Source organism: Protopterus annectens, chromosome 2.part2, assembly GCF_019279795.1.
Source record: "Protopterus annectens isolate FY-2018-M chromosome 2.part2, PAN1.0, whole genome shotgun sequence".
Lineage (NCBI taxonomy): Eukaryota > Metazoa > Chordata > Ceratodontiformes > Protopteridae > Protopterus > Protopterus annectens.
In genome coordinates this window covers 928529935-928554450 of record NC_056730.1, presented here as the reverse complement: position 1 = coordinate 928554450, position 24516 = coordinate 928529935, and the positions used below count along the sequence as shown (strand labels likewise).

At 41.8% G+C, this 24516-nt stretch overlaps 1 protein-coding gene across 4 annotated transcripts in view; it reads left to right on the top strand.

Moving 5' to 3' along the window:
* SSBP2 (single stranded DNA binding protein 2) overlaps nucleotides 1-24516 on the top strand; it is a 1934337-nt gene that overhangs the window by 99977 nt on the left and 1809844 nt on the right. Inside the window, exon 1 of one of the 4 annotated variants that reach the window (XM_044064244.1) lies at nucleotides 3511-3589. The exons of the other annotated variants lie outside the window; for them this stretch is intronic. Coding sequence (XP_043920179.1) covers nucleotides 3561-3589 — 29 coding nt within the window. The 5' untranslated portion in view covers nucleotides 3511-3560. Of the gene's footprint in view, nucleotides 1-3510; nucleotides 3590-24516 lie in introns of those variants that run through there. 4 annotated transcript variants of the gene reach the window in all.

Genomic DNA, 24516 nt, shown 5'->3' with positions numbered 1-24516 from the left:
AACTTTAAATGAACAGCAAAGGGTTAACTTCAAGTTTTATTTACTTACCATTCTTCTGTTTCCTCATGTGATTTGTTCTGTTTATCGGGTCTGTGTTCTGCTGTCAAAAACATAAACCCTTGAACGGCTTAATATCATACAGAAAACATCATTGTTGAACATTACTGAACATGTGAAACAGCAAAAAAAAATTCACTGAATGGCTATAGTTGGCCAACATTGCAAACGCAACCAACCAACGTGGGGGGCTTAGCCCCCCACACCCTCTAACCTATATATACCAACTCCGAGATCACACTGCAGTGAGGAATAGGGCAAATTTAAAAAGTTTCCTTCACTTACCTTATGCATCGCGTTACTTCCTGGTTGTTGGCCAGGTGTGACCATTCGATAAATTTTTTTTATTTTCGCTGTTACTCATGTTCGGTAAGGTTAAAAAATGATCTTTTAGCCTTTTTGAAGGTTTATGTTTTCGATAGCTGAACATGAACATAGACCCCTGTTTTTCTGTAGGTTTTTGCCCCCTGCCTGCTGACCATTAATGCTTCCCTAGTTGGACTTTGCCCTTTTATTCTGTCATATGTGATGTCATAAGTGACAATGTTTGCTGATGACTGCAAACTGCATGCGGTCATAGAATCTCTAGATGATGTCACATCCTACAAGAAGGTGTTACACAAACAAATTATTGGTGCCAAAGTCATGGCCTTAAACTCAATGCAAAATTGTGTACAGAAGGACCAACGAAACCTGTTTACTTATGAAAAGTGGCTACCCATTCATTGCAAATCATTGTGCAGATTTATTTAACCTTAGTACATTCAGGTAACGTGTGTATCAAGTCTACCTCATTAACTCCACTCCCCTAACATGCTGGACAGTACAGGAATGACATATCTCCCCAACTACCTGTCTCCATAGGGGTTCCCCAAGTATCCATCCTTGGACCCCTACTCTTCTCTGTTTACACCAATAATCTAGCCTCTGCCACCAAACATGGCACACTCATACAATACGCAGATGACTCGACCATCATCAGCTCAGCCCAGTCCCTACCAAAACTGCAAAATGTCACACAGGAAGCCTTTTCCTCTGTTGAAACATGGTTATCCGATGGCCAATTAATACTCAACCCAAACAAAACTAAACTACTCATCTTCCAACCCACCAAACATACTCAAAACAACTCTCACTTTAACATCACAGCAAAAGACAACACCACTATATACCCAACTGAACACACCAAATTGCTAGGAGTGGAAATAGACAATAAACTAAAATTTGACATTCACATATCCATGACCATAAAAAAAGTCCACAAAAAACTAGGAGCGTTATACAGAAATAAGCAATTTCTTACCAAAGCAGCAAAGATTTCAGTAGCAAATTCCCACCTTATCTCCACCCTACTTTATGCCTTTCCAATATATACCAACCTAAGGCAATGTGATCTACACAAGCTAGAGACCTGCTACAACAAAATCGCCAAATTCGCCACAGGGGCATCCTACCATAGTCACCACTGTCTCTCACTTGCTGAACTGGGCTGGCTTAAACTCCCTCACCTCCTTCAGTGGTATCAACTCTCACTCACCCACAAACTAGTAAACCATCCACTAAATGTCCCATCCCTCCAGAATCTACTCCAACCCTATCGCACCACCAGACCACTAAGATCCAGCAACAAAAATCACTTGCAGATCACTAAAGCCAATAACTCTGCTGGTGAAGCACTATTCTCTTGCGCCATAGCCAAGTTATGGAACTCACTCCCACCCACAATTACCTCCGTACCATCATGCACCCACTTCAAAACTTTACTAAAAGCGCACCTAAAAACATGCTGGCTATGCCCTTGCAACTCCCATTCTAATATCATCCACCCCTTCCAACCACTACCTTTCTTTCCACTCCACTAACTACCTTGATTATAGTAAGCTCAGATACTCATAAGCCTAGTACTTATTATACAGCAGGAACTTCTCATTGTAGCATTTATTAATGTCTGTTATGTACCTCACAGATAAAGATTCTAGTTGTCTACTGATGTACTATGTTCTTCATCTGTAAATATGTTGTAAGTAATTGCTATGTTAAATTGTTAATCGCTATGTAATGCAATGTAACTACTGTCTGTTTATTTTACTGTGGAGCTTTTCTCCCCGGGCCTCTGCTGAAAATGGACCTACGTCCAGTTGGACACTCCCGGTCAACAAATTTAAATAAAAATAAAATAAAAATAAAAAAATTGTATTCTCATGCCCTTCGTTAAGAGCGTTGCTCCTGCTGAGCATTTACCCTTTTGCAAAACAAAAAAACATGTTTTGGTTCTCATTTCTTAAAAAAACTCACCAGTAAAATGATTCAGATACTTATTTGGGTTTGTCATCTTGAGAAAATGCAAAACATTAATTATTTTGTGAAATGAAGCGCAAAACCAGAGGATCCAAATTGCTATACAAGACTACTGATGGTACCTAGCAATAAAAGGCCATTCTTTTGTAATTGCACAAAGTATTATGGCAAATGTAACAGAAAAATATATCTGGAATTCTGCATAGAAAATGCAGTCAGCTAATGGACTTACGTGTAAAGACATGTTGACACCTTTATCTTTAATGCAGTTAACTGCAGTTTGGTGATGGGCGAAGTAGCAAATATGTGTGTTCATGAGAAATAAATTAATTTTTACTTACAATGCAGTAACAATTCAGTAAGGATTTTTAGGTCATTATTGTACTCTGTATTGAGCTAAGGTTCACCACAGCACCCACTATGAAAATGGGGTATCATGTTAAATGTCTGTGGCAGTAAAGGCACTAAAACTAAAGCCTTTAAAAGGCTGGATCTCATCCCCATTGTGAATTTATTATAAAACTTTCAATTTATAATAGGATGTTCAGCCAAAAACACACCTAAGACTGCAATTCTTTTCTTAGAGCTTCCAGAACAGTACACCTCTGAATTTCACTGTATAGCTGTAGCTTCTGTGAAGCAAAGCATGACATTCTAACTGTATGTTGCATTTGAAAAATATATATATTTTTTTCTAATGAAATGCAGAGAATTTTTACTTTTGATGGCACTGTCAACTGAATAAAGACGTATTTTAGGCAGTTACTGGTTTTGGCATACTGAACGGAAGTTCACCATAGCACCAACAGTGAAAACTGAGTACAATGCAAAATGTAAGACTGTCGGAAAAGGCGCATGATCCAAAGCTAGAGGTCTGTCTTTGAAAGGTTATATATCTGCCCCTCTTTGAGAATGAGAATGGCTTCCAATGTAATACTTCATTCATCTGATTCCATACCTTTAGCCACTTTAAAGCATGGCATTACAAAGCGTGTTACTGCTGAAAGTCTATATATATTTTTTCTTTTAAAAAAATGTAATTTTTACTTCTGGCATAATAGTGATAACACAGTATGCATGTATACTGGACATTGGTTTTACCTGGCTTTTTTTTTTTGATGCCAGATACTCCTTCCCTTGTGAAAACCAAGCGTAGTGCCAGACTGCGATGACAAAACCAGTGAAATGCTGGACTTACTAGCTGTATGTACAAGGACATATCAGTTTCCCAAAGGTAATTCACAATGAAAAAAAAATCCGATACTTAGGATAATATTGCTGAATACAAAGCATGCTCATATTGGCTATAGCTTTCATAGACCCATAACTGGGTGGGATATCCCAATTTTACAGACAAATTGGCATGTTTTTCTGCCTTCTCGATTTACATAATTTTAGTCCTTCTTCAGATTTTGCACACTGAGCCCACAAACGCAATCTTTGAGAGTCAGAATCCACCTACCTACTCTTGTGGGTTGGCGGTCTTTCCCTTAGTGATAACAGAGAAGGAGTTCAAAGTCAGATGTTCTTCGTGTTTCACTGTTGCAGTAATCACACTTGGGTTATCTGCCTGCAGGTAGCCCTCAGTCAGCCCGAATACCAGAGACTTAGCATTTCTGCGTCAGTTGCTGTCACTTCAGGACTGACGTCAGTTCGTCAGAAGTATCAAAACAGGCAGCCGATGTCATTACATTAATCTTTCTTGCCAAGGAGCCCAAAGCAGAAGCAGTTCGCACGAGTGCTGGTTGGCCACTACCTGAGTTTTCATTTCTGAATTGAATCATCCTGAAGTCTTCTAAAGCTAAGTACCCTGTTGGGGATCCTTTTTTCTTGCTCTAACCGATGTCAGAAAAAGTTAACAATTGTTTTGCCTGTGGAAAGCAAATACCACACCGAGATTTCCATTCTTACTGCATCACCTGTTTAGGCCCAGACCACGACGTACCTAGCTGTCAGTTTTGTGTTTTGTTCAACGCCCAAACTATTTGTCGTTGGGCCCTTATTGTTGCTAAATACTTTCGCTCTCTATCTCCGTATTCCAAAATGGCTTCGGTAAGCCATCCATCTACCGATCTTCCAAAAAAAGTAAGGATAAAGACAGAGACAGACCGCACAGGTCCAAAACTGCTGACGACACTTCCGTTAAGCTAGTTGCCAGTTCTCCGGTACTCAGTGAGGCACTTTTACAGCCCCTGATGCCCGCTTTGATGGATTCACAGGCCGCTACCGAGACCCCTTCGGAGTCCGGTATGCCACGAGACTCTTCTTTGACTATGGAACCTGCGGATGTCTCTACCTTGGATGGGTCTGGAGCCGCTGTGCAGGCACCGGCTCCTGAGGAAGTTCTTCACATTACCGATATTCGGCACGAACCGACAACTTCTTTCGCATCTTAAGTTCTGTCTAAAACTACCAAGTTTCTAAGGCCAAGAGTACGAGCTACACCTAAAAAAACAACGACCCAAACTCAAGAACCTGCTTCCTTGCCACAATCTCAAATGCTTAAAATGGCACAAGACCTGATCATGCTGATTAGGGGAAGTCAGCCTTTCCCTGCTGAGAGAAAGAGACCTGTCCCCAGCAGCTTTAACTGACCAAGAGTCTGGCGACTCTGAGGTTTCTGAATATGAAGACATGCCTTTATATGCTTATGAGGATTCTGATGCAGAGGAATCCATTCCTTCTGCTTCCCCTCCAGAAGATTTTTCTTTTGGTGAAACCCTACATACTTGACCATTTCCACTGGGAATGCCAGGATTATCCTCAGTCCAAAGAGAGACTCAGGGAATTTTTAGATTTTCCACAGCATAGACCCTTAGCTATCCCTCCTGTTCTGGATGTTGTGGATGATGTCGTTATGGAATCCAGTCCTAACTCCTGATACTTTACCCCCTGCTCCAAGGAAACCAGACTGGTACTACAGAGTCCCTGACTCTCACAAGTTTCTTTTCAAAAATCCAACTGTTGACCCAGAGATCATCTCCCAAGGGCCTAAAGGCATAAAACCAACTACTGCTAAGAATCCCACCCCCTTCGGACAGGGATTCCCGAGCTTTAGTCAGATGGGGTAAAAAAGTATACACCTCTGCAACTCTCTCCATTAGGCTATTGAATTGCCAGTTTTACATTCTGAAATACCAGCAGCATATTATGGAACTTATTCAGCAAAAAATGTCTACCTTTCCTGACTGTGCAGAAAATAAAGAATTACAGGAGCTTATGCATTCTGCAAGCCAAGTCAGCAAGCATACCTTGCAATGTAGGTTTGATGGCTTAGAAGCATCTTCCAGGGCAGCAGTCCCAGGTACTGTACTTAGAAGGCATGCTTGGCTTAAGGAGCAAACCTTGCCAGACTATGTCAAATCAAAATTACTGGGCGCCCCTTTATGTTTGGGCTGTTAGGGACTCGTGCAGGAAATATCTACGTTTCAGGGCAGGATCTATGCATTATCAGTTCTCTGCACTTCCCTTTGGCTTATACACTGCTTCCAGAGTCTTCACAAAATGCCTGGCTCCAGCCATTGCCTATTGCAGAGAAAGAAAGATTCAAATGTATCCTTACTTGGATGATTGCCTGATACAGGCAGACAGTCAGGAGTTGCAGCACCTGACATTTGTAAAGACCTTCCAACCTCCCTGGACTACACTATCAATGAGAAGAAATCAAAACTAGTCCCCAGTCAAAAGATTGTATTCCAGTGAACAAGCTTGGACACAGCATCCCAGATGGCATTCCTTACAATGGAAAAACAAGCCTATCTAACAGGCTGCTTCGCTCAAATGGCCACCAGAACCCAGCTATCCGCAAGAAAAATCCTGCAGGCTCTAGGGTTCACGGCCTCTTGCATTCTACTAATTCCATATGCCAGACTGCATGTGAGGTAACTTCAATGGTACTTAAAAAGTCTTTGGTGCCAACATTCTCAAGACCTGGAAACCATCATACCTATCATACCTTGCCAAAGGACGGAGTTTCTTTGGTGGGTACACAAGCCCATGCTGCCCAGACCCTAACCACAGATGCATCAGACTATGCCTGGGGGGCACATCTGGACGACAAGTGCATTCAGGGCCACTGGAACCCAAGTCAAATTCATCTGCACATCAACCAAAAAGAGATGCTAGCTGTTCAGCATGCTCTGACAGCTTTCAGATCCCTACTCTCACCGGGACCCCTGCTAATAAAAACCGACAACACCACAGTGATGTGGTACATCAACAAGCAGGGGGAACCCACTCTTACCCACTCTGCAGGCTAGCCATGACCCTGTGGAACACGGCCTTGGCCATGCATATTCATCTGCAAGCTCAATTCCTGCCAGGCAAACAAAAATCTCTGGCAGACGACTTAAGCAGAAATCTCCTAGACCCACATGAGTGGCAATTAGACCCCAACACTTTCAGCCTTCTAACCCAGAAATGGGGGACCATGGAGGTGAACCTTTTTGCCTCCCTCTACAATCACCAGCTCAGCAAATTCTACACCAGGACACCTCACATCAGGGCTTGGAAAGTGGATGTTCTATCCTTCCAGTGGGTAAACCTCTCAATCTATGCATTTCCCCCTCTGCTTCTTCTTATAAGAGTATTACTCAAGATAAGACAAGAAAGACCAAGGACAATCCTGATTGCTTCAGAATGGCCATGCCAGCACTGGTACCCACTCCTGCACAGTCTGTCACCGGTGCCACCATGGCACCTACCCCAGATCCCAACCCTCCTCACTCAGCAGGAGGGACAGATCTTGCATCCGCAACTGTAAACCCTGAACCTTGCAGCCTGGATTATTCCTTGAATTCTCCCCCAGTGGCCAGCCTAAGCAAGCAGGTGCTGGATGTCATTCTTGAAGCCAGAAGACCCAGTACAAGGAAACCCTATGCTAAGTGGAAAAGGTATTGTTCTTGGATTCAAGCTAAAGGAGCGGACACAGCACTGCCCTCCTTACCTCTAATCCTGGATTACCTAGCAGATCTACTCCACAGAGGCCTATCCTTCTCTTCCATTAAGATCCATGCCTGTGCCATCTCGGCTCATTTCAACACTGAACCTACCTCTTTTCTCTCACCCTCTCATCAAACAGTTCCTGAGAGGGGCCAACAACTTAAGGCCACCAAGGAGAGCCCCCACCCCTGCTTGGGACCTTAACTTTGTGCTGGAAAAGCTCACACTACCCCCCTTTGAGCCTGCAGTGTCAGCAGAGTTAAAATTCCTCTCTTGGAAAACAGCCTTGCTTCTGGCCATCACATCAGCTACAAGAGTGTCTGAGCTACAAGCTACTTATGGCTGTGGTACCCTTCATTATTTTTCATGCTGATAGGGTCTCCCTCAGGACTAACCCTACTTTTATGCCTAAAGTGGTGTCCAGTGTGGCTGTCAACCAATCTATCCATTTGCCAACCTTCTTCCCTAATCCTCAAAATAAAGGGGAAAGGATCCTGCACTCTTTAGATGTGCACAGACAGCTCAGATTCTACCTTGACAGGACTAAGCCCTTCAGGAAATCTGACCAGTTACTAGTCAGCTTTGCACCAGGGGCAGACAACAAGGCCACATCAAAACAAACCATCTCCAAATGGATAGCACACTGTATCCATTTCTGTTACAAACACCATGGGAAACCACCCCTTCTGGGGGTCAGGACGCATTCCACTAGGTCAACCTCAACCTCTACAGCCTTCCTCAGGGGAGTCCCAACCAGGGACATTCTGGAAGCTGCAACCTGGAGTTCTGTTCACACATTCACCAAGCATTGCTACCTGGCTGTCTTTTCCAAATCCAGGGTGGGTTTTGCAACAGCAGTCCTGCAGGGCATACTAGCCAGCCCCAACTCTTCTTGACTGCCTCCACCCATTCTTCAGCTTTGGGAATCGACCCAAGTGTGAAGACTGCAACAGTGAAACACGAAGAACATAGTACAGTTGTGTACTTCTTTGTTAGAGTGTATTCACTGTTGCAGTCCTGATTTCTCACCCTCCAACCCCCTTGTTTCTCTCTCTCTCTCTCTCTCTCTCTCTCTCTCTCTCTCTCCTTCTCTATCTCTATTACTCGCCCCTTACAAGGCTATTGGTGTTTACTTTTTACTGGTGGTGTTTTTTCCATCATAACTTGGCTCCCTATTTGGGGGGGCTCCTGACATTTGAGGCAAGAAATATTGATGTAATGGCATCGGCTGCCTGTTTTTATATCCCTGATGAACTGACGTCAGTCCTGAAGCGACAGCAACCGACGCAGAAATACTAAGTCTCTGGTATTTGGGCCGACTGAGGGCTACTGCAGGCAGATAAACCAAGTGTGATGACTGCGACAGTGAATACACTCTAACATCTACATTTATGGTAAGTGTACACAACTGTACTTTTCTTTTCCACCTTGCTCAGGAGAAATGCTGCTGCTTCCTGTAAAGAAGGTTCAACCTTCTTGAAATGCATAGGTATTTATTTATTTTTTTTTTTAATTCTTTTCTCTTCTGGACTGGTATTATTTTCAACAGTATTTACTGAGGCTGTATTCCTCAAAAGATCCTATTTCTTGTGAGCAGATTACCTCTTATGATACTGCCATGAAGAAACGATTACAGTATGAGTCGGAGTAGAACATTTCCTGTTTTCTGTTATGATTTTCTGTATTCTTGCTGACAATGAGCGTTACTAAAACATGTTTTATTTATTTATAGAGTTTTAAATAGCATCACTTTCTTAGCTTTAGGTTAAGAAGATGATGTTTCTGTAAATTATAAATAAATAAAGTTGGTTTCAGAAATTTAATCCATTAATATCTTAAAATTATAGCCGACAGTTTAAAGTAAACTAATGTCTACAACATAGAGATATGCATACCATGCTTATTTATTTATTTATTTATTTATTTATTATTTATATATTTTATTTTGAATTGGACCAAATGTATGCCTTGCCAGCATGGTTACTATATATTTTTGACTGAAACTAGTTTATATAGAACATTTTTATATTTAGCATTTTTTTTTCATATCGCAGGGTGATTTTGCAATGAATAAACTTACTTTTGGAGTCTCAAGGTGAAGTTCTCAATATTTTTTTTTATAGAGAGAGAATTGTTGATAGTGCAGTATGATTTTTGCTTTTTGTGTTGTAAGCTAGTTAGGATGCAATTAAAATACATGATCTGATGTTGCCAGTCTTTGTTTATTCTTGACAGATGGGAAATCTGTTCTGATCCTTGGAACCGGCTCAGCCGTTATGCAGCTCACGCCAGACAAAAACTCTTGAGCCAAGTCTCAACCCACAGTGCCCCTGTGTTCATTACCTCAGATGACGTTTGTCACTGTGTCAGCAAGATGTGTCAGCCTTCTCTCAGCTAAGTGTTGCCTTATTTTCTACTTTTAGTGAGAAAGTTAAATCTTCAAACCTAAACTCCTTCCTGTTCTATCGTTTTTCTTCTGTCATACCTATAGATTACTGTAATTTCCTTTTCTACCCACCATTTTTCTTACCCATTGGATTTTTCTTCGTACCATCATAGGTACTAGCCCCTTTCTACCTCAGGTAATCTGATCTACCATTGTTGGTAGATTTCTCTTCATTCCTCTTGTGTGCGTGGGGATTTATGTGTGTGTTTTTCTTTTTGGCGTATTTTTATTTTCACCAATCATTTTGGATATGTCTGACAAACCAACTATAACTGAAAAAAAATCTCCTGACAAACCCCCTAAGGGTATGTCAGGTTTCAAGTGATGTAGAGACTGTGATATGAAGATGCCCAATTCTGATGGGCATCTTTTTGTTGTGTATACTGCTTAGGGGAACCTCATTTAGAACTGGATTGTGAAATTTGTATGGGGTTCATTCAAAGAACCTTGGCAGAGCATCGTAACAAGTTCTTGCTCAAAGGTCTCCTTAAGTCCCCTTTCAGTGAAGTCTTGTACAAGGCAGACTTAAAAAGGATCCTTCAAAAAAAGAAAAGAAAAGTCTGTCTATACCAAACTCACCCTTTGTTCCAGAGGCTCCCAAACGGAAATCCACTGTTCTGCATTCTTCAGAACCGATAACCAAGGCTGCTAGATTACAGACGTGTGACTCCTCAGTGCCATCAGCCTCTATGGTGCCATTGACTGCCTTGTCGGTACTGACGTCTTTGGTTACTGGCTTGACACTGACTTCTTCTGTTTTAGTGCAACCTGCTACATCGGCACAGACGCAGTTTCACTCTACCCTATCGGCACTGAAACCTACATTAGAAGTGCCCAGGACAAGATATTATCCTACGATAGATGACCAAGGCTGCTAGATTACAGACTTGTGACGCCTCAGCGCCATCAGCCTCTATGGTGCCATCGACTGCCTTGTCGGTACTGACGTCTTTTGTTACTGGCTTGACGCTGACTTCATCTGTTTTAGTGCAACCTGCTACATCGGCACCGACGCAGTTTCACTCTACCCTATCGGCACTGAAACCTACATTAGAAGTGCCCAGGACAAGATATTATCCTATGATAGATCCCTATGTAGGACAAGTACGAAGTCCATTTTTAGAACAACTGAAGTCTCCTTCGGCACTCTCGGTATAGTCCTCCAGGAATCTCTCAGAACTGGATCTTGTTAGATTGATAGATCAGCTGTTACTGGCCAGAGGTATCCCTGCCCCTTCTCAACTCCCTTTCCAATCTGGATTGGGGATCTTTTCTCCTGGGACTCAATTATCCTCCTCCGACTATGACCACAGTTTCAGAGCCCAGCACTTTGATTCCCCTGGTACCAGCTGTCTTGGTGCCGTTAGGTGTGTCCACCTTGGTGACGGAAGTTGCTCTGACCTCTTCGGTTCCTGTTTCGAAGCTGACCGAGTTGGTTGAGACTCCTCTGCCGATTCCGTGGTTCCAGGGTTGGCACCCACTTTGGGTACGGTGGTGATTTCAGTTCCAGAAACCTTGGTGGTTGTGGGTCCTTTCCTGGCTCCAACCTTGGAGGGCGGCTTTTTGGAGCAGTGTGTGACCTCTGTTCTGAGGTGGTCTTTCTCGGTTCCAGCTTCCACTCCTCTTCAGGGGGTGCCGCCTTTCGGGTTATGGAGAGGGCCTTAGCCTTTACAGGCTCCCAGCTGGTCTCAGCCGCATTAGAGTGCCATGTTTCCCTTTCCTCTGGTCCAGAGTTGACACCCATCTCTACGACAGAACAGTGAGCACCAAAGCTTCAAGTTACCCATGTACAGGGTCCTTCTTCTTCGGAGTCCTCCCCAGAAATTCACACTGAAGAGCCCCACAGAAAAAGAACTTAAGAATCCATCATGGAAGACATGGATTTTGATGAAGGGGAGACTTCCCCATGGTGACATCCTAGAGATTTTGAAATAGATGGGTAACCGGAAGTCTCAAGACCCATCCTCGGAGGAAACCATGTACTTGCAAGCCTTCGGTGCTTGGCCATCTACCTCCTCGGTATCCCCACCTGCTGATTATATGCTAAAACTAATTGCGCAGTGGGCTTGGAAGGCTGCTGACACCATAGAGCCTATTCCCCTGGTGACCGGACAAAATATTATCCCTACTGGAAGACAACCAGTATTGGGAAAAGGGTTTGTCAGTAGATGCCATGGTGGTGGCAGCAGCCACTAAAAAGGAACTAGTAGATGCCATGGTGGTGGCAGCAGCCACTAAAAAGGAACTAGCCAATGAGAGTCCCTCAGTTAATCCTCCTAACAGGGAGTCCAGGACGATGGACAGGTTTGGAACCTGGGTCTACTCTTCATCGACCTTCGCTCCTAGGTCCTTGAATTTTATGGCACAATTTAGAAGACTCCAGAGAGACCTGATTAAGGAATTATCAGAAACTCTAGCTGGGTCTGTGTTCAGCGAGGTACAAGAAAAAGTTGCCTCACAGCTAGCCAACCTGGAGTCTATTTCGAACTCATCCACACAACTCATTGCCCATGCAGTTGAAGGGACAACCAGGGCAGTGGGTTCCAGTACTGCCATTAGGCGATATGCCTGGATGAGCTTGTGTGACTTTGCAGAGCCCTTCAGGTCTTCCTTTGTCAGTGCTCCATTTGATGGTTCTTCCCACTGTGGGATCATCATCATCAGCAGCCCCCTTTTTCCCATTTTTTCTACATGGCGCCGCGGTGTTGTGTTAACTGTCGCCAACTCTCTTGATTCACTGCCACTCTCCTGCCTTCTTCAACACTCATACCTGACTGTTACCGATCTTCTTTCACATGATCCATCCACCTCTTTGCTGGATGTCCTTGCTTCCTCTTACCTTCTTCCTGTCTGTCCCAATTCTTCCTCACTAGATTGTCTTCTGCTTTTCTGCACATGTGTCCAGACCACCATAATCTGTTCTCTTTGGGCTTTTCTGCAACTGGAGCTACTTTGGCTTCTGCTCTCATGTCCTCATTTCTTCATCTGTCCCACAGTGTGCATCCTACCACCCTTCTCAGGTACTTCATTTCCATCACCTCTAGCTTCTTCAACTGTTCTACCTTTACTGCCCAGGTTTCTGTACCATACAGTAGTACTGGTCGCACCCCTGTCTTGTACACCTTACTTTTCAGCTTCTTTGCCATTCTTCTGTCCTAGACTGCACCTGACACTCTACGCCATCTGGCTGCAGCCCCTCTGATTCTAGCTTTGACCTCTTCATTCAGACTTCCGTTCTCCTCAACCACCCTTTCCAGACACTTAAAGCTGTTTATCTGTTCCACTATCTTCTCTTCTGTCTCTATTCTCAGCTTCTTCTGACTTCCCCAGTTTGCTGCCATTACCACCATCTTATCTGAGCTTAGTTTCATCCCGTGTGCCTTCAGTTTTGCATTCCATTTTCCTATCCTTTGCTGACGTTCTAGCTCAGAGTCTGCCAGAATTGCTATATCGTCTGCATACAGCAGCATTGTTTGGATCTTACTTTCATATTGCAACATTTGGTGTTACCCCTCTTTGAGCCAGCAGCCACTTGTCAACTCAAATTCCTCTCCCGGAAAACTCTTTTTCTAGTCGCCAGTACTTCTGACTGAAGGGTTTCAGAAATACAGGCACTTTGTGCAAACCCGCCATATATAATCTTGCATAGATAGGGTGTCCTTGAGAACTAATCCTTCCTTCCTTTCTTCCTCAGGTGGTCACCAAATCAGACATCAATCAGTCCATTCATTTACTAGTTTTCTTTCCAAATTTCTCTAACAAGGGTGAATACTATCTACATATGCTAGACTTTCACATACAGCTGAGATTTTATCTGGACAGGACTAAGGATGATAGATCTTCAGACCAACTGTTTGTTTCCTTTTCAGGACCAAGCATTGGTAAACCGGTCTCCAAGGTGACTCTGTAGAAATGGTTAAAAGATTGCGTCACCTTTATTTATGATCATAACAATTGTAAATTGCGTTAGAAAGACATGTGTGACTGGGCGTGCCTTCGTTGAAGGTTGGGCGTCAGGCTGGCACCTCGGCACTCTAAAATTCTACTGCCAATCATTAGCGGACCAGAGTTTTGCTGTGGCAACCCCTAACTGGGAAAAGCCGAAAGAAAAACAACAACAATCGTAAATTACTTGCTCTTGTAAGGGCAGACTCAACTGAATTGATGGCCATTTCAGCTGTTTTTTATTCCAAGCCTTCTCTGGATGAAATATGTGCGGCAACCACTTGGGCAACACCTTATACCTTTATCACTCATTGCAAATTGGATATGTTCTCCAGGGGTAGAGCATCTTTTGGAGTTATAGTGTTCAGGCATATCCTTCCATAAGGCCACCCTGGGTATAGGTAGCTGGGTACTCTCTCTATACCATTTGTCAAGAAAAAAACAGAGATTGATAGGATCAGATAAAGAAGTTATGTACTCACCATAACATTCCATCTGTGTTGTCCATCTTCGTTCATTCTTGAAATCCCTCCCTCCTTACCTCCTCCTTTCAGATATCCTGGAGGATTTTACCCTTGTCCTGGACTTATGCTAGGGTTTTTTTTTTTTTACCTTGGACGTGGCTTCCTCTTTATTATTAGTATTACTATTATTATTATATTACGTACTTCATCTTGCTGCAATTTTGCAAACTCGATCTGAAGTACTGACCACAGGGGCATTGTAGGCAGAGACTTGGCTCGAGAGTTTTTGGCTAGCGCGAGCTGTATAATGACTGAGCCGATTCTGAGGATCAGAACCGATTTCCATCTGTCAAGAATGAATGAAGAGCGACAACACAAATGGAACGTTATGGTGAGTACATAAATTCTTTCATGAAACTCCATACAAAAATAAGATTTTTTTTTTTTTGTTTTTTGTGCCACACACTGACACTTGTTAAGTACCTGATGACCTGTTTCTGTTTGACTTGTAATGTTATGATAAGCTAACAGATGTCTTGCCAGTGTGCGTACCTACCACCATGTTGATTTTTTAATACAAAGAGTGCACTTAAAGAACATTTTTTTTTTTTTTTTTTTTTATGTAAAGCATTTTTTGATAATACATTTTGGTGTAGCTTTCTTTCTTGTATGGGAAATGTTTTTGTTTAAGGCAGTAACATTTGTAATGTAAATATAAGTATATGATGCTATAATATTATAGAAGTAAAACTTGGCTGTGTCCCCCTTGTTTCTGTTACTCAGCTACTTCATATATTAACATGCATAATTTGTTCTTTAAGAGTTCACAGATATTTAGGAATATTGTCCTTGATCTTGTCCTCGTGGAGTTTGAAAGGTGTAGTAATGACCCAGTGGAATGTGCCCTTTCTAATAGGGTGCACTAACACTAGCTGTGAAGGAATCGCATAATCATAATGGCCATGCTGCTGCTTGAAAGGTACTGATGTCCTTTTATTCTAATGTTGCAGTATTCCTTACATAAGGGATCCTCCGCCATGGGCGACCCAACGTCCAGTCAGTGTACAAGAGCTATTAAGTACTCTTTACTATCATAATATTGAAGTGGATTTGGTTGAATCCACTTTACACTAAGTCCAGAGATCGAACGGTGACAATGTTGACCTCCAATATTGTCGAAATACAAATTTCGCCCCTATCTCGACCCATGTTAAAGCGTGTTCCTAGGTCAAATTCTGGATGTAATTCAACAATATTGGACTTGGGCGTTGTGACTTTTCATGGATGTGGGCCGATGATACAATCGTTTGACTGAGTCCGCTTCAATATTATGATAGTAAACCATTAAGTACTGCTAGTACGTGAGACATCGTATGAATGACTTAGGAGTATGCCAGCCATAAAAGTGATATCCACATGTACAATCATCAGAATTTCTGTGCTGCAGTCCAAATGTCATCTTCGATCGTTGGATCTGTTCACCTGAGTCGTTTGCTCCTGGTCTAGTTTTCAGATAAGTGCCCTGTTGTTTTTTGTTTTTTTCTTTTTTCTCTTGTCACTTCTTTCTGTTGTGAGGGTTTCATGTCATTTAGGAAAGGCAAGTGCCAATGTGGGAGATAGATTCCACACAAGGATAGCCACAATCTATGTCTGTCTTATGTGGGGCCTCTGCACTACCATACATCTTGCTCTCTTGCCAGGCCTTTGTCCCTAAGACCCTATGGAGCCATCTTTCATCCCTTAAGATTTATTTAGAAAATCAGTGACTGAAGCGGTTAGCTAGGGAGGTTATGGAGGGTACGTCTGGGACTTCTGTCAAGCCTGTGTTGAAGAGGAAGGCCAAGAAGCCTGGGCCTGAATCTTCAGCTGCTCCTTCTACCTCAGATGTCAATCTCATGGTTGATGAAGACCTGAAGGTCTGTCTGGCGGTTGGCTCGGGTTCTTCGGTGGGAATCTGCTTTAGGCATGTCCTCTGAGACCCTGCAGACATCCGCATTGGACCATCGGGGAACTAAGGCTCGTTATTTGAGAAGGCCCTAAGGGTATCCCTCAGATGTTAGTCAGGGAGGATATTCCAATTTAATATTATTGAGTGGATGCCTGTGTTGGGGACCTCCACTTTTAATCAAGCTGATGTCAGTTTTAAAAAGAATCAGAAAACCAAATACATTTCTGCACCTAAGACTACACAATCAGATTGGGAAACTTTTTGTCAAGGCTTTCGTAATGCACTTATGGCTCTTAAGCCTCCTTCAGCTGATCCTGATTCCCCTTTAACTTCTTCCCAATTCAAGAGAGTTAGGGTGCTGGAATTATCTGATGATGAATCTTTGGCATATTCCACTCAAATTCCATCCCCCCTTGAATATGCTTCCTGTGAGGAAGAGTCTAATGGCACAGATTCACCAGTGGAAGAGATCACGTTTGGGGAAACCTTAGATTGCCCAGAAGCAGCCCTTTACAGACAAGCCAGGTAGTCTGTGACTACCACACTCATCTCAGCTGTATTCCTCTTTCTGTATGTCTTTCCCTGTCTCTTCCAGTTTGGGAAACTATTGCTCAAAACTCATGGGTTCTTTCCGTTATCAATCTAGGGTACTTATGATCTGGAAAACTCTTCCTCCATTCATGGGCATTCCACAACCTCAAGACCAATTGCATCTATTTCCACAGGTGCTTCAGAAGTTGCTACATCAGGAAACACCTCAAGAAGTTCCTGCACCCTGTCAGGGGAAGAGGATTTTACTCCAGGAAGTTTCTTATACCCAGAAAAGACAGTCCATGGAAACCCATTCTGGATCCTTCTCAGCTCAGTACTTTTCTGAAAGTTCCTTGCTTCCACATGCTGTCCTTGCAAACCTTGTTTCCTCTTATTCTTCCTCAGGCCTACATGGCCTCTCTGGGCATCAAGGATGCTTATTTTCACATTCCCATTCATCCCCTTTACAGGAAATGTTTACTTTTCTCTGTTGCTTCCTTGCACTTTCAGTTCTCAGCTTTGCCTTTTGGTCTTTTCACTGCCCCAGGGGTATTCACTAAATGCTTCAATCCTGGCCTTGCTAACTGCAGACTTCAGGGCATCCAGGTTAACCCTTACCTTGATGGTCTTTTTTTTGCTCCTTGTTCAGAGACCCTGAACAAAATCTACAGTTCACTATTTCTCTTTTTCAAAGGCTGGTGTTCACAGTAAATATCAAAAAGTATTTTCTTTCCCCCTCACTGGACCACATCTTCCTGGGGTGCAGGTTTCACACACATATCATGCTGGTATCTCTGTCTTATCCAAAAGTTCAGTCTATCATTTCCTACTTCCAGAGTGTTCTCCCTCTCTTTCTTCTTTTACAGCCAGGGAGTTTCTCAGGCTCCTGGGTTTCATGGCATACACTATTCCCATGCTACATCTGGCCAAACTTCACATGAGGAAGTTTCAGTGGTACTTGAAATCAATTTGGATGCAGCATGCACATCCACTGGAGTTTCTGGTTCCTCTTCTCTCTTGTCTCAAAAAGAAATTCCTGAACCCAGGCCTCCTTTTGCATCCTCCTCTTCCCACTCAAGAGTTGTTTACAGATGCCTCTAACCTAGAATGGAGAGCAACTTTTGCATCCATGAAGGTACAGGGCCATTGGCCTCCTTCTCAAAAGGAGGACTTTATCAACATCAAAGAGATGAGAGCTCTCATTTTAGCTCTTCAAGCTTTCCATTCTCTTTTCCTTCCAGGACCTCTAAAACCTTTTACAAACAACACCACAGTTCTCTGGTATGTAAACAAATGGAGGGGGGGGGGACTAAGTTGTACCTTCTTTGCAGGTTAACTCTCATGGCTTGGGAACTGGCAGTTTAGTACCAGCTGACTCTTCAGGCAGTTTATATTTCCTTAAGTCAGAATTCTGTTACAGACCATCTGAGCAGGTCCATGACTCAATCCCACGAATGGATGATTCACGGGGATGTGTTTCTGGATGTTGTCCACCGGTGTGGTTCTCCTCAAATAGATACGTTTGCCTCCCCTCCGAACAGACAACTTCCTCTTTTTTGTGCCACCGTCCTAGGTCCTCTGGTTTGAAAGGTGAATGCCCTATCAGTTTCTTGGAGGGGGATGTTTCTGTATGCATTCCACCTTTTCCTCTCATTCAGAAAGTTCTGTTCAAGATTCAGCAAGACAAACCAAAAATCTTGCCGGTGACTCCATTTTGGCCAAGAAAACATTGGTTCCCTCTTCTGCATTTAGCTAAGTGCAGTCATCACAGGTTACCTCACAGGGTAGACCTTCTCACACAGGACAAAGGATCTCTTACCCATCCACATCTGTCAACTCTACATCTGACTCTGTGGGTGATAGGCTTCTGATGTCTTTCAGACACTTTTTTTCCAGAGGACGTGCTTAGGGTGATGCAGGAGGCCAGAAACCCCAATAAAAGAAAATCATACATATCTAAATGGAAGAGGTTTTCTATTTGGTGTCATTCACACAACCTGGATTTACAGTCTGTGGATATTCCATTGGCGCTTTCATACTTGTGTGAGTTGCTCAATGATGGTTTGGCTTGCTCCTTGCTGAAGGTTAATTTTCAGCCAGTTCTGCCTGTCTGCTTTTGTCTCTCCCTTTGGCTTCTAGATTAGAGGTTAAACTTTTTCTCAAAGGCATTCTTCACATTAGACCTCACAGGAAACCTATTCCTCCTCCTTGGGATTTGAACATTGTTTTGGAGAAGCTGACTGTGGCTCCATTTGAGCCTGCAGCTACTGGTTCCTTGCAACACTATACTTGGAAAACTGTTCTGTTAATAGCTTTAACTTCAGCCAGAAGGGTATTTGAGCTTCACGCCTTAATGGCTTCACCATCTTTTCTGATTTTCCATAAGGACAGGGTCTCTTTGCGTACTAACCCATTCTTTATGCCCAAGGTTGTGAATGAGTTGTCTCATAATCAATAGATTAATTTACCCACCTTTTTTCCTTTTCCGCAATTCTCTAGTGAGAGGATTTCACACAGCTTGCATGTGCATAGACAGCTCAGATTTTATTCGGATAAAACTAAGGCTGTCAGGAAATCTGATCAGCTTTTTGTTTCTTTTCATCCCAGGGCTCTGGGATTGCCTGTTTCCAAGCAGACTGTTTCCTCTTGGATTTCAAAGGCTATTCCTTTTTGTTATGTTTTCCATGCGAAGAGCCTCCCTTTTCATGTTAAGGCTCATTGTAGTAGGGCTGTGGCTTCTTCAGGTGCTTTCTTTAAGGGTTTGGATACTAATTCCATTTTAGAAGCATCTATTTGGACTTCTACACATACCTTCACCAAGCATTAAAAGTTGGATGGCATCTCCAGATCTAGAGCTGGGTTTGCTCAAGCCATTCTTCATGGTTTTTTAAAGAGCTCTTCTGGTCTTTCCTCCTCCCAGGTTTCCTCCTAAGTTTTGGTACTCTCCCTCATGTAAAGAATACTGCAACATTAGAACAAAAGGACCTAGAATAATTGTGTAAAATCTTACCATAACCATTCATGTCTTTCTATGTTGCAATATTCTATTCTTCCTTCCTTCCCCCTGATGCTTGCTTTTGTTCTGGATGTTTGATAAACATCTTATTTCCTTAGGCTGGGGTTCCTTCTGGGGTATTCAATTCTGAGGATTGTACATGCAGGTGTTGCTTTTATGGTCGACTTACTCCTAAGCCATTTGTGTGACGTCTCGCATACTAGCAGTACTTAAAAGCTCTTGTATACTGGCCAGACATCAGGTCGCCCATGGTGACAGAAAGCCAATAATATTGGCAGCCCAAGATAGTGGGCTACGTACACGCTGGTTTACCAAGTCCATTGAACATGTGGGAGAAACAGACATATATAGGTTTTGTGGAACCAAACTGGAAACAGTCACATACCTTATTGCTGGTTGTGACTCTCTAATGGCAGAGGGACTGTATACTGAAAGGCATAATAATGTGGCGAGATTGTTACACTGGAGATTGTGCAAACATTATGGTATCGAAGTGGCTGAAAAACACTGGAAACATGAGTCACAGAGAATCCTAGAAAATGATGAAGTTTATATCACATGGGATCACCAAATACCAATAGTCCAAAAGATAGGTGCTAGAAAATCGGATATAGTGGTCCAAGAAAAGAAGACAAAAGTAGCATTGATCATTGAAATTGCCACACCTAGTGACTACAGTGTTTTGCGTACAGAGAGACACAAAGTCATAAAATACCTCGATCTGCAGGCAGAAACGAGAGCCATGTGGAAGAAAGATACCTAGACAGTTCCAATAGTAGTAGGAGCAACTGGTGTTATAAAAAAGAATTTACAATCGTATTTAGATATGTTACCAGTACATGTAACATCGTACGAATTGCAGGAGTCATTACTGGGCACATTGCGGGTGCTGCGAAGAGCACTGTTGGCTAACATCAAAGAGTGAAACAATACTAATTTCATGAATTTTAATCGTACTTTGACTTAGGAATGGAGTCCATTCCCGTCATGGTATTAGAAACCCAAAAGACTTGGAGAAATTAAAAACGACAGAAAGCCAAGTTAACTAATATCGAAAAGGCAGCCTCAAAGATATTCGAAGAAAAATACAGGCAAAGGCATCCATATATGGAAAATTTCACAATAAAAAGATTAATAGCACAAAGATTTAATGTAGAAAAGACAATTAGTAAAGCAGAAGTTAAAGAAATAGAAGTTGAAGTTATGGAGTGCCTGCGAAGTGAAGGATTTAATGTAGAAGGTCTAAAACCAATTACATCACAGCATGATGGAGTGAGTCCCCAGAATAAGGAAAAGCAAGAAGATCAGGAGACTTGTGAAGAAATATGGACAGGGGAAAGGAAAAGAGATTTAATATGGTGTAATATTTATGCAAAGGAGAAAGCAAAACTAACTAATAAAAAAGAGCAGTACCAAAGATATTTGAAGTAAAATATAGGCAAAGGAATCCGAATGTGGAAAACTTTATAATACAAAAAGTAAGAAGACTAGGAGGAAAAGAAGAAAAAAGAGATTAGTAATGGAGAAGTCAAAGAAATAAAAACTCAGGTAATGGAACAGCTGCAAAGAGGAGGATTCAGTGTAGAAACTCAAATGCAGAAAGCACCACAACAGGATAGAGCAATGGATATCCAAATTAAGTGGAAACCAGTGGAACAGGAAGCAACTGGTCAGGTGCAATATCAAAATATTTTTGAGCCTTCCACAGGAAACCAGTATAAATGTTCATTTGAAGCTAGACAGCAAGGAAAAGAATAGGAAACTATGGAAACTGTGATGCAGTCAGTGTTGAGGATTGATAGGCCAGTGAGTTCCCATATGACAGAGCAACAGATGACACATGATGAAATTGAAGAGAATGTGCCACAGGAAGATACTATAGAACTTTCTATAGAATGCCTGCAGGAACCGGAAAACAAGGGATGTGCCCTCAGTATAGAAGAAAATGAGTTAAGAGAAGAGTTGTTTGATTTAATAGACAAAGACAGATCTATCAAGATCAATGAGAGAAATAGACTGCAGAAGGTTAATAAAACCTCAGAAGTCAGAAGCTTGATAAAATAAACGAACACAGTAATTAGGATTGTCCATAGAGATCCATGCGATATAACAGAAGTAAACAGAATATATTACTGTGCAGCTAAATTAATAACTGATATAAAGTTCTACCACAGGAACATAGGGTAGCGAGGGAAAAGGGAGGGTGAAAGCGAATACCATCATGGAAGTACTGAATAGAGAAAACTATAGAGCAGCTAAGACAAAAGTGTCAGTGTTAGAAGATTATAGAAGAGGGAACAGATCAACAAAAATATTAAGAAAGATAGATGTGATAAAAGCAATGCGCAGTATTAGAACAGACCAGGAGATAACAAACTAAAAATTTCAAAACAGGTGGAAAGACTTAGAAGATACGACGATAAATGTAAGGGAAAAGCACAAAGTAAGCAATTTACTGATGACCCAAAAAAGTTTTATAGAGAATTGGGAAATAAGGTAAAAGGAATTGAAAGACCGCCAAAAAAGAGGAAGTAGATACATTTTGGAGAAGTATCTATGAAGATCCTGTGGAACATAAAGATGCTAAATGGATAGAAGAAGTAAAAGAAAGGAATAAGAAGTTTTAAAGGTACAGGATATGAAATGGGATGAAATAGCCAGAGAGGTTGAAACATAGTTGAGAAAAGCATTTAACTGGAAAACCCCAGGCCCAGATGCAGTACCTAACATTTGACTTAAAATATTAACTTTATTGCATGAGGACCTAGCCATAAGTAAGAACTATTTATATGCGCACCCTGAACACACACCACACTGGTTAACAACAAGAAAAACAATGCTCTTAAGAGTGAACCTGCAAGCTACCCTAAAAATTATAGACCAATAACTTGTCTTCCAATAACGTATAAACTATACACTGGAATTGACGCTGACAGAGTTTATAGTTGTCTACAAGAAAACTCGGTTATGGCAGTAGAACAAAAGGGCAATAAAAGAAAGTCATATGGAACAAAGAATCATTTGTTGTTAAAGTTATACTGGAGAACTGTAAGAAGAGGAAGAATCCAAGTATGGCATGAATTGACTACAAAAAAGCATTTGATAGTATCCCACATTCATGGATAAAGAGTGCTTAATAATGTATAAGATACACCCTACACTGATTGACTACATTACAGTAACCATGAAAGTGGCAGACCAATTTGCAATTAAGCCATGATAAAGGACAGATTATTATCCCAGCGATAAAAATCCAAAGGGGGATATTCCAGGGTGACTCTCTGTCACCGTTGCGATTCTGCCTTGCTATTAATCAATTAAGCTGTTTACTGAACAGCTTAGACCATGGCTAACAATTTGGCTTCTAGAAAACAACAAAGTCTAATGACTTCTCATCTTCTCTTTGTTGATGATTTAAAACTGTATAGCTCATCAAATGAGGAACTGAAAGCACAGCTGCAGGTTGCCAAGACTTTTTCAGATAATATTGGAATGTCATTTGGTCTTGATAAATGTGCAAAAGCAACCTTTAAAAAAGAAAAACTGCAGCACCAGGAAAACATCAGTTTGGGACAAGAATGTGATATAAAAGAACTTGAGCAAGAGGGAGTGTGTAAATATTTGGGGACTAATGAAGGATCAGCAATAAAACATGAACAAATGTGAATAAAGCTCAGTAAGGAGTACCTTAGAAGACTTAAATTAATCCTGAAAATAGATAGATTATAGCATTGACATTGAGGAACAAGATCCAAGCCATAAATCATTTTGCTCTTCCTGTCCTAACTTATAGTTTTGGAGTGATTGACTGGCCCCAAAAAGTGTTGGATAGATTGGATATTAAAACAAGAAGGCTGCTTCATGCTCACCAAATGATTTATGAAAATCAGTGTATACCAAGATTATATATTCCCCGTTCCGAAGGAGGGATGGGCCTCCTTGAAATTGATTACGTGTATAGATCTGCAACGATGGGACTCCACGCATATCTACTGACCTCACAAGATCCAAATGTAGTGAAAGCTTTGAAACATGAGGGGAATAAATCTAAGATGACATCTCTGCTTAATTTAGCAGAAGCATATTGACGTCCAGCAGGAATGGAAATCAAACCATAAGTGGATAAAAACAGGCGGCAAATAAATGTGCTAAAAAAAAACAAAATAAAGCATATAAGATGAAGGACCAGATGAGAAGGCAAGAAATGTGGAAAAAGCATAAATATAGTTACAAGTATAGAAAATGTCTGGTAGAGCCTCATGTTGATCAAGAACGAATGCAGGAATTGTTAAGGAGAGGTGAATTCACATCAAGAAATGAAAGGTTAATATTGGCAGCCCAAGATAGTGGGCTACGTACATGCTGGTTTACAAAGTCCATTGAACATGTGGGAGAAACAGACGTAGGTTTTGTGAAACCGAATTAGAAACTGTCACGCACTTTGTTGCTGGTTGCGACGCACTAATGGCAGAGGGACTGTATACTGAAAGGCATAATAATGTGGCAAGACTGTTGCACTGGAGATTGTGCAAACATTATGGTATCGAAGTGGCTGAGAAACCCTGGAAACATGAGCCACAAAGAATCATAGTAAATGATTAAGTTTATATCACATGGGATCACCCATTACCAACAGTTCAAAAGATAGATGCTAGAAAAAAGAATATAGTGGTTCAAGAAAAGAAGACAGAAGTAGCATTGATAATTGAAATCGCCACACCTACTGACTACAGTGTCTTGTATACAGAGAGACAAAGTCATAAAATACCTGGATCTGCAGGCAGAAACGAGAATGATGTGGAAGAAAGATATCCAGACAGTTCCAATAGTAGTAGGAGCAATGGGTCTTATAAAAAGAATTTACAATCAT